Source organism: Plectropomus leopardus, chromosome 2 (assembly GCF_008729295.1).
Source record: "Plectropomus leopardus isolate mb chromosome 2, YSFRI_Pleo_2.0, whole genome shotgun sequence".
NCBI lineage: Eukaryota > Metazoa > Chordata > Actinopteri > Perciformes > Serranidae > Plectropomus > Plectropomus leopardus.
Genome location: NC_056464.1, coordinates 20,918,355 through 20,929,228, shown reverse-complemented (window position 1 = coordinate 20,929,228; position 10,874 = coordinate 20,918,355). Strand labels below are relative to the sequence as shown.

General features: G+C 40.6%; 2 protein-coding genes across 2 annotated transcripts; both read right to left on the bottom strand.

Moving 5' to 3' along the window:
- ssu72 (SSU72 homolog, RNA polymerase II CTD phosphatase) lies at positions 1-5,467 on the bottom strand. The gene is made up of 5 exons (XM_042504661.1): positions 5,202-5,467; positions 4,113-4,256; positions 1,617-1,756; positions 1,307-1,425; positions 1-968 (listed from the first exon to the last, which is right to left on the bottom strand). The coding sequence occupies exons 1-5, from the start codon at positions 5,279-5,281 to the stop codon at positions 867-869; spliced, it is 585 nt and encodes a 194-aa protein (XP_042360595.1). The 5' UTR covers positions 5,282-5,467; the 3' UTR covers positions 1-866.
- A 2,069-nt stretch (positions 5,468-7,536) lies between these two features.
- On the bottom strand, positions 7,537-9,527 carry fndc10 (fibronectin type III domain containing 10). The gene is made up of 2 exons (XM_042504649.1): positions 9,469-9,527; positions 7,537-9,307 (listed from the first exon to the last, which is right to left on the bottom strand). The coding sequence occupies exon 2, from the start codon at positions 9,142-9,144 to the stop codon at positions 8,149-8,151; it is 996 nt and encodes a 331-aa protein (XP_042360583.1). The 5' UTR covers positions 9,145-9,307; positions 9,469-9,527; the 3' UTR covers positions 7,537-8,148.
- Between the last annotated feature and the right edge of the window lie 1,347 nt (positions 9,528-10,874).

Below are 10,874 nucleotides of genomic sequence, written 5' to 3'. Positions count from 1 at the left end.
TTTTCTTAGAGATTTCTTTCTTTAGAGGATTCATATGTACATACAGAAAATTCAGGCACTCTGAGCTGAGCTCGCATTTGCAAATAATTACAATGCTTCAATTCTTTTAACATTTACAAAAGAAAACAAAAACATACTATGCCCTGAAAATAGCATATCCAAGTTTAAATATGAATAAACACATTATATTTGACACACACTGGAGGAGAGCCTCAGAGAGGTCTAGGTTTGGTTATTCATTATTAGCCCACCCACTTTAACTTAATCCTAACTACCTAACCTACAACACATGGTCGCACAAAAAAAATAAAAATAAAATGCATACAGTTCAATTAATTCTCCTCCACATTCGCGCCCTCCCCAAAAAACACATATACACTGTCTCAGGCCAGAAATAAAAATTTGACATATGTCCTTAAATGAATTGCAATTATATGTCATCTAGATAAAATAAAAATCAGCATTAATTTGCTATACTGAACACAATCAAAAGGGACTGGTCAAGGAGTTGTTGAATCAGGGGTGTGGGTGTCATGGCTCTCCCTGAGGAGACATGTTTGAGTGATTTTACTGAACTGGGATGAAGGGAGGACCTTGGCCTGACCTTGATCCGAAGAAATAAAGGCAGAGCGAGAGCAGCGAGTCCGTCCTCTGCACAGAGGAAAAACCCATCATCATCAAAATGTCCAACAGCAGCCATTTGTTAGGTCCTGACCCAAAACTGTGTGTCTGTGTCTGTGTAGGCACACAGTGTGTATGTACTGTGTTGTAGATGTCTGAGGAGTAAGAGGTGTGTGTGTGTCCATTTACTTTTGTTTGATTGCTTGAGATCTAGGTCTGTGTTTATTGCAAATCTCTATTGTGTATCAGTAGAAACAGACAGTGTGCAGAAAAGGCCTGTTGCTCTTCTCCTCAAACTCTTGTATAAGCTCATCCATTTCGTCCTCCATGTCCTCGGTGTGCTGGATCTGCAGGGGTGGACGAGAAAGCACATCAGCACAGCCTGAAAGCACACAGCTCATTTACGCCAACAAACTCAAATCAATCTGCAGTCCATTTATGAATCTACAACACTCTTTTATAGCATTGGCAGCATTTTCATTAGGTGACAACTGAATCCCCTTCATAATGCAAGGCAGATTACGTACATGTTAAGATCACCATATCCATATTACCTGAATATACTGCAGTTTTTTTTTCAAAATTAAAACACAATGTCATAAATGAACTAACAGAGTGTTTGTTGTATTTTTCCCTCGGTGTGCCTGTACAACAGTATTCAAGCATCCCAGTGGGAGACACTCACACACTGACACAGCTCACAGATGAGGAAGGCGCCCAGCGTGGCTTCCTCGTGGTTATCCTGAATGTCTACATTGATGACGTGAACAGGCTGAAGAGTTTCCTGCTCTCTTGAATTCAGATCTAGGGAGCAGCAACAAATGAAAGAGAGTGAGTGTGCCACACAATCAGAAGTGTCTGGGGGTAAAAACATGGTCTGCATACAAATTATTGTGAAGCGAAAATGTGATTATATAATTAGTTTCAAAGTAAGGGGCTCTGTGTTAGCAACTATATCCCTTCAGTGATTTGACTTGTGTTTTGAGAAGCCTCACCCTCCACCACTTGGTCATAGACTCTCTCTTCACAGGTGATGACCAGGTCAAACTTCTCCTTGCAGCTTTGAAAGCGCTCGGGCTTTGATTTGATGCGCTTGTTGCGGTCCAGCATGTGCAGGATGCCATTCTGTGTGTATCTGAAGAGTTGGAAGGTCAAGGAACACAACAGGAGCAGGAGAAACAGTTCAAGGTAATACAACACACTCGTCAAACTGTCAGAGACAGGATTTCAATCAACAGAACACTGAAAAATGCCACAGACGCCCAGTTAGACTGTATAAAATGGTGAGACATCGTTCTGAATGACACTGCACGTATTGTTTGCATTATTGGGCACACACTGGTGTCAATTGTGTCAGTGTTTGTATTAGACAAACTGTAGCACCCTCTGGTGGTGTAAGAAAAAATTACCTGTTAGTGGTCTGTTTAAAAGACAGGTGAGTAGAAGAATGGCAGTTCAGGGCAGTAGCACTAAGAAGTTTAAAGTATATAATATTGTTATCAAAATGTGATTCTGACACTGGCCAGCAGACATTTGTTGTCCTTACTACAGATGTTAAAATTCAGTCCAATACTACTATGTTTCTAAATGGTGGCCAAAGTAAGTTTATGTTGCTCTATCATGACATGGCCATCTTTCAAGACATTGTCACATATAAATAAAAAAAGACCAACCAGCATGGTGACTTGTCTATAATATTGCACTATATTTAAAAAAAAAAAAAATCCATGAAAAAGTGCAAGAATACAACAAATATTTCTGTAAGCGGCAGTATGTACATCACCTATTCAAAATACACAGGGATTTACAGGGGCTTTAGTTTACAATTTGTATAACTGCGCTTTTAACATGCAGGAATACAAGCAAACTAACATGGGGTGGTGAAGTTTACACCTGCAGTACAGTATGATCATTAGCAAGTATGAATTTGGTGAAGCATATCTCTTAATTTTAAGCCTAGATGTAAAACACAAAAGCCTATTTAACTTAAATAATGTATTTTTCCTATTTAACCAAAGCAATTATTTGAAGAAAAATGAGATACTACAGGAATAAAAGGAGCCTTAAAATGTACAAACAACCGACAGTGGAGACATTGTGAACTACAGCATTGCAGTGAAGATCAGAAACTACCACTCGTAAGAACCAATGTCGAAAATACTGATTTATCAGAACATAGTCATTCTGAATATTTGTAGCTTTTTCATACTTGTTTTGTGCAGCATCACTACACCAGTTCTCTACCAGACAATCTGCTGTTCTCTGCTACTAACCAAGAAAAGTCACAGGTTGTTTTCAGGTTGCTTTTCTTAAAAAAATAAATAAAAATTAAATTCTACACTCCCAGTATCAATTTCCCCACAGTATCAAAAATGGTACTGAATATATACATTTCAAGGTATTGTATTGAAGTTTGAAATTCCGCTGTCATGACAACAGTAGTCGGAAATAATAACTCCAATAATTTTAATAAAATCTAAGTTTATGAGACATTTTTACGATATGTCAAATAAACCCAGTGGAATTTACTATTAGTCTTTACAGCTCCAGGTCCAACAACTTTCAGGCTTTTTGTAAGATGGTCCAAGTTGTATCCTCAGTTTGGTGGAAAGTGCATATACACTCTCACTAATGTGGACAAGCTTATTAGTTGTAAGCAACTTTTTCTAAGGCACTTACGTCAATAACATCTTCCAAAAATATCAGATGTGACCCAGAAAGCCATTTTTAATAACAGGAAAACTACCCTTGCTGACTGTAATTTACTGTTAAATTTTAGGCTTTTTTTGTCGGTGTTGTCTGCCCGTCACTACTGTTGTTCTTTGCTAACGGAGTTATCCTGTGGTTTAATTTCTGTCTACATTCCTCCTTCAGTTTGTTTTTTTGGTGTTTATTACTGATACACCAGCGACTGAGTTAACAGTTACAGCAATTAACAACTACAAAACTCAGGTGACCAAGATCAAGTTAAATATTAGAAAAAAGACAAAATATTTTCTGTCTAACTTGCTGGTGTTACCTCAGATTGCAAAAAATAATCTGTAATAAAGGGAAAAGATAGTGAAAAAAAGAGGAAGTGAGAAACAACAGTTTGGCATTGAGGCCCCTGCAAACACAGACACTAAACAATATAAATCATGGTTTAAGAACTCAATGTGGACTTAAACCTGATGTGACTCAGCAAAAAACATATGATCTTCACCAGATTGTACTTACTGTTGCATTGCAAAGTGTTTTTTCACCCCCTCTATGTAACAGGTTTAATAACAAAGCATATCTGTGACACATTTTAAAATCCCTGCATGTTATTTACCCATCAGACGCAGTCCCATCTGCTGTGCCGTTCAAATGCCGTCACACTGATGTATGACCTTCCATTAAGAGAAATATCTAAAACACAAAACATGTATATGGGCCATGTCTACTTATCTGGCATCCGGTCAACAGTATAAATGTGTGTGTGTGTGGAAAAGTGAGTGAGAAGGGGATACAGTTCCTTGTCCTTGCGGACCAAGTCGTTGTACATCTGTACATATGTCGTTTTGAAGTCGTACACATTTGGCTTATCCGGGGCAGGACCGGGTAGCTTCACATGAGTCCCTGTCCCGAATGAACGCACGTCAAATCCTCGTTTGCTGCACAGATGAAAAAAGCATAAGAGAGTAAATTACATACCATCTCTGGCATCAACATCAGACACATGAAAACATATAAGACCAGAATGAAGTTACTGGTGTGGCTCCATGTCATGAATATAAAGGTACCCATGAAGTTCAGATTTTCCAAAAGGCCTCTTTAACATACAAGATATACACTGAGTGCTTAACATGGTCCTGTTTTAGGATGCAGCCTGAATAAAAAAGAACCTGAAAAAAACATTGCTGCATAGAAAGTGCAAAGGCCCATTTCAGCTTGTCTCTCCCATCCCGTGTCAGAGTCCATCCAAATAACTTTTTCCTAATATAGAAAAAAAAACTAAATCTAAGCTAACCACATAGACCAGTTTGTCTCCAAGAGGGATTCTGTCTGTAAATTATTTTGTACAAGACAGAAGTGCACTGTTTTCCTCTTAGTGAATGACATTAACTGAGTCCCAAACCAACACACACCTATTGTTTAAAAAACACTAAATGTAGACACAGTCTTTAAAATGGTGTGGTGGATCGGGGGGCTGGTCAGAACTGGTACGCCACCCAATGTCGCACAAGCTGCAGTTGCCCCCTTCCGGAAAATTCCCTGCAGGGGGGCGCTCTAAGCAACATGTGGGGAGAAAAAAAAACAATCCGGGCAAATATTTTGAGAGCCCTCAATCTGTTTGAAAACAACAATAACAAAAAAAAAATATTTATTTTGAGCAACCCCAAACCTGAAACCTACTCAGAAACCACCTATTTAAGTCGAGCGCAGCGCTGGATTAACCCTCGACAGCAGTGAGTCCATTGTTAACTGCGCTGAGGCCCAGCTGACTGTCTGTAACGGTGTCGGCTTGACGCGTAACCGGCTCGAAAACGGCTCGATACCGCACGGATTTGGTTCAGTTGAAGTGTTTTTCGTTGTTTGGTCCTCCTGCTCATCTTTACCTGAGGATACTGTGCGCTTCCATACTGCGGTTCTGGTTGCTCGAGCACACAACCGCTACACGCAGGATGTGGCACGGCATCGCGACTCTCCGGCTGAAACTAACCGTAACAAGCTGTCAGAAACGATTCAGAGGCAGTAGGTTTGAAGAAAAAGAAATAAACAAAACAAACCCCTTTTGTTACGCTAATTAAGAAAACGCTTCGAGTACAAATACTGTGCGATTGGTTCGTCTTCTTATTGATGCAGGAAGCTAAAATGGCGGCGCCCCGTCAGTTGACTACGGCTTTATGCAGTGATGTCATTTGAGGGCGGGGCTTCCCACTTGTCACGCGACGTATGGATGACGTCAATAAACAAGCTTGCAGTGAAAAACATGGTTTTCTCTTGAAAGACATGCTTTTAATACATGCATTTACACACACACATATATATATATATATATAACATGGCATACAATCATTTGCTTTTTTGCAGCGCTAGATGAGTTAATACCATTCTCATTTCTACATGCTAAATATGAAACTACAGGGCCAGCAGCTGGTTGGGTTAACTTAGCAGATATATAAGTATATCTTATACTTATACCGTATACCACCACCACTCACCACAAAACAGATCACAGAAACACAGTGTCACGAATCTAATGGCTGGTGATGATGCTTACTGATGATCAGTAATTTCTTATTTTAGCGGTGACATATTATTTAACAGCCAATCAGAGTACTCAATGCACAAAGAAGACAAAGACTTGATTTATTTCATAGTTATTTTAAAGAAGAGATGTAAAAAAAAAAAAAGAGCAGATTTATGATGCTTATCTATCTGCTCTTTTGATATCACCGCTTAAATAAGAAATGACTCCCTCCATTGCAGCTTCACATAAGAATAAAACCGAAAATGGAATCAAACGTTTTCTAAAGATCAGTACATAGTACATCATGACAGAATGGTGGAGGTTATAACAAAGAACATATCACACCTGTTTTCACTCACAGTGAGAATGTGCAAACATTCTTGTGCCAAACCCTCCATGTTTAATCTCTGTAACAGTAACCCAGGTACTTTTTCACATACGAATACACCAGATGTATCATGTGGTTGTTAATGAAGAGTCCTAAGAGGACTGTTTTAGAAGTAGCCTGCACTTTTAACTTTAACTTGGAGGAGACCTTTATGAGCAAGATCATAAAATACCAGCTACTCCCAAGTGCCATCTCAAAGCTAGGATACAGGTAAAGACTACATGTTTTCATATTTGGCAACCTAATACATGTTTGCAGGTTGGTCATTGGCGGACTTCAATAACTTGGGATTCCCAAAAAGAGAGATAAATGGCTTGTGAGGAACTGTAGTCGCTAAATATGGCAGAGACGCTGATACTTATACCCCTAAAATTGAGTACTGTGTTTTTAGTGTGGAAACCTGCTGTGCCACTGGCCCATGAATTTGCAGATGTATTACATTGCACCTTTAATATTTGTGTTGAGCCGTGTTTATAGCTGTAGAGCCTGCGAACAACAGCGTTGATTAAGAGATGAATATAAATTGTCTTTTTGTCAACGGAGGGAGGGATTTAGATTGTAGCTCAACCCAGTCAAATCTTAGAAATGCATTTCATAACATCTATTTAACTACTTAATATCCTCATCTATAACTGAGATCTGAACAGTGAATTTAAGAGCAATATAAGAGTTTTATATTATTTTTGCTTTAATTTGATAAACTTCTTCAAAATTGCCAGGTATTTAATTTACCTAAATAATAAGAAATTACGTTTTGTCTGGATATTTTAGACATTTTCAGAAAATCACTACATATTTCCAGATTTGAAAATTTACTATTTTGTCCACTTGCCACTATGGCTGGTGGTTTCCAAAATCTACCAGCCACTGAATAGATTACCATTGTTTGTTTTTTTTGGCTGGTGAGTAAAGCAAAACTAGCAGTCTCTTGTATATTGTACCAGCATTTAGCTGGTGGCTGGTGCTAATTTCCAACTCTGTAAAGCATATCCATGCTGCATCACATATGTGCAAAGATAGAGGCTGCATACCACCAGCTCCTGATCTGATCATATGTAAAGAAACATTTTATCCTGTCAAACTAAAGACATAAACCAAAAAGATAATGAGATCAGGCCGCAATGACTGACCTGCATCAGATCCAAGGTTTGTTTTTATTGTTATTTTGGATTCCTGTCTGCTATTGATTCTTGTAAATTGTCCAGGGATGTGTGGATGAACATGTGCACACACTCTCACACACACAAGGAGAAAAAACAAGGACATAAAGTGTTAAAAATGACCTCATGGTACTTTATTTACTGACAGCAGGACATAAAGGCATTCTAACTCAAGATGTTTGGCACAGTATTTGGAGATTGTACACCAGATTGTATTGCCCTTCACAAAATGGTACAAGTACACACTGTATGCAGACCTAAAAGCAAAACTAGACGGTGGGATGGATTAGTATAGTGGAAAAAAATTAATTCAATAAAGTGTAATTTTCCTGTGTCGCAACAAGGAAGGATGATGTTTTGACACTTTCACAGGCTGTACATTTAGCAAAAACAGCTGTTTCTGATGCACTCAAAGCCATTTCATTAAATGTATTGCTGTATTAATGCTGCCAGCGTACAGATTGACAGACTCAATCACAGACAACCTTGAACAAAAACATAACACAGTAAACTACTGTATAATAGTTAATGTAGGTAATCAGTACTTTTGGTTCAGTGCATCCTCGCAGAGGTTGACAAGGCATGTTATTTGCAGAGCATCAGTAGTTTGTGCTTCTTTCAGTCATAACAGGATGTGTATATCATTGAAAAGTAATTATTACTGACAGTGAGTGGCTATGATTGTGAGATTAGACGTGGTCATCATGGATGTTTGATGTAGGCCGGTTAATGTGTTAACAGCGCATCTTGGATTTAGTATCGCATCAGTGACGCGAGTGAGTGCGGTAGGAGTATGTGTGCTGTGTCGTGGGGCTCATGATGTTTTCTGTGATGTATGCCACCAGCAAGCAGATGATGACCAGCATCACGCAAATAGCTCCCCCAACCGTTGTCATGGCGATCACAATGTCCTGCATACCAGACGGCGGCAGGGTAAACTCCACACAGTCCCGGTGGTCTGCTTTCTGAGCTGGATCAGAGCGGGCCAGGGAGCGCAGGCAGATGCGGTAGGGGATGTTCTCATGCAGCTCGGTCAGGAGAAAGTCCCTGCAACCAGATCCAAGATGGACACCAGCACACTCAAATTGAGTGTAGCTTCCGTTCCACCAGCAGCTCAACTCGTAGCCTCCCCGCCTGTGGCGTCTGCCACTGAGAACAGTGCTAGATCTTAGAGATTCCTCTCTGGTAGGATTTGCCCCCAGATCCCCACCACTCTTCTGACCAGCCTCTTTTGCCTTTACGTCTCGGCCAGTCATCGTGGATTCTCCCTCATGGGTCCACTGTAACAGTACGCTGCCATTCATGAGGATATTTGCCACCAGATTCCCCAAAGTCACCACTGTCCTGCAGTCTCCCTGATGACACTTGTACTCAAACAGTGTTTGTCGAAAACACAGCTGCCCACCAATGCCTCCCTCTATCACTCTGTAGGCACACAGCGGTGACGCCTCTTCATCCAGGTGCCAGTTTGGTGCCCTGCCAGACCATTCGGATATCACAGTAGTAATATTGTCTCTGCTGGTATTGAGAGCTTGGCCTGTTACCTTTTTTAGCTTTGGTGGTGGCCTACTTTCGTAGCTGTGATTGCCATAGTTCGAGCTGTTAGTCTGTCTTAGCCCCAAATGCTTCCTGCCTCCAGCCTCTGGGTTGGATGTTGTTGATGATGCTGAGCTGCTGCGATGAGACCCAGCTGTCTGGTGTAATGTGCAGAGCACGAGTGCCGATAAGGCGAGCAGTGATGGTCGTTGTTGGCTTTTCATCTCACTTCCTCTCGTCGAATTATTTTCTCTCACAGTGGATCAGATGGGCGATAGCACAGGGCGCGCTGATGTCTGCCATAAGATCAGCTCTGCCTCAGTGCACACGACGAAATCCGTGTGAAACAGGATAGCTCGTCCATGGGCGAGAGGAGCGGGTATGCATCTGCGACAGAAATAACATGTAGTCATGCGGCCATCCTGACAGATCTGAGTATGACCTTGCATAGGATAAGCATGCAGGATAAAGTTAATAAAGACTAAACAGTGATACAAAGTCGCCTCGGCGCAGCTTCCGAATCACAGGCATTTATAAAAAGCACTTACTGGTTTCGGTGGGACGAGAGGACCCGGCTATCGTGCCATCAGATTCGCTTTCTTCTTCCTGTCTGGCTTGACGTAAAGGCTTTGATGCCCGCTGTGCGAGAGTGCACGTGGAGGAGCGCGCGCCGTGGTGTGCTTGGGAGCGTGGGTGCGTGCACAAAACATTTGTAGTCATCGACAGTAGGTTTGTGAGTCATCGTCCCACACAAGTGCTTCGGGTGTCGGTCTATAGCGGAGACATTAACCGGAGTCCTGACAACGCTGACGGATATTGGTGATTTGCATCCCACCTGAGCAGCTCACCTGCAGGACCCTCACATCCAGGCAGAGGAGGCTGCACATCAGAGCAGAGCTGCTGCTAGTCCTGACTGCGCAAATAACACCCACTGAAACACCCGGAACTCTTCTAATGTTCTTCTAATGTTGCAGCCTATTAGTTTAACATTTATGGTAGGGTCCTAGAGAGACAACTTTTTAAACTTTTTACTAATCTCCTATAATTGTGAATTTTTGGCATCTCATTTTTAATCTGTGAAAAACAATCACAATTCATCTGGCTAGTGGTGAAATTATGCCTTTCAGTCTAATATACCATGGATGCAAAGGTTTTCCTTTCAACATTGGGAGACACATATGAAACGGGGCATTAAGGGGTCCTCCGTCAGAAAATTTTCAGCAGCAAACACTATGCCGCATTCTGGAGAATTTTCTGGCACTAATGTGTGCCTTTCTGCATCAATTTATGGTGTAAATGTCTTAAATTTTGTCAAAACAAAAGCTCTTTGCTATTATGATTTTTCGATGCACAACATTCAAACTATCTATTGACTATCTAAAATTGTGCTTATCTAATAAATCGTATATTACATGCTTGTTTTGTTTTTTTTTTACAAATGGTAGGTAAAGATAAAGACCCCTTATTTTCTACATTTCACAACAAGGGCATTAAGTACAATGGCAAGAAAAAGTGGTTGTTGCTGATCTCTCAGAAACAATACATTAAAAGTTAGCACCTTACCAAAACTACTCTGACATAGTCTCAACAACATCATAAAGGCGGGGGTTGCTGTAAGGATAGTGAATTAGATTGCAGTACATGATACTGGTGTTTCATGTAGTCCATCCCCTGTACACACAGCATACTGACATGTAGTGCAGTAGATGGGTCATAATATTCTCTGTATAAAATCATCAGGAACAGACAGCACCTCAGTAGGAATGAAAAAGCAAGTTTAATCCCAAGCACAATGGAAAACATGTATGATCAAGATGCATCATTGTTCTCCACATTGTATATAATTAAGCAGTGCTTATGTGAGATTATTCAAAGCAGTAATTGCCTCGTCCCAAGAGAGAAACAATTAGTACCAAGGGAAAGAAGGAATAGCTGACAAATCTGCTACAGACAA

What these genes read in the sequence shown, in the direction of transcription:
- ssu72 (XM_042504661.1), bottom strand. Translation starts at nt 5,281, where the DNA reads ATGCCGTGCCACATCCTGCGTGTAGCGGTTGTGTGCTCGAGCAACCAG. An exon ending in GTCCGCAAGGACAAGGAACT is followed by an intron (nt 1,757 to 4,112) that starts GTATCCCCTTCT and finishes CCAACTCTTCAG; the next exon opens with ATACACACAGAATGGCATCC. An exon ending in TCTGTGAGCTGTGTCAGTGT is followed by an intron (nt 969 to 1,306) that starts GTGAGTGTCTCC and finishes CCACCCCTGCAG; the next exon opens with ATCCAGCACACCGAGGACAT.
- fndc10 (XM_042504649.1), bottom strand. Translation starts at nt 9,144, where the DNA reads ATGAAAAGCCAACAACGACCATCACTGCTCGCCTTATCGGCACTCGTG.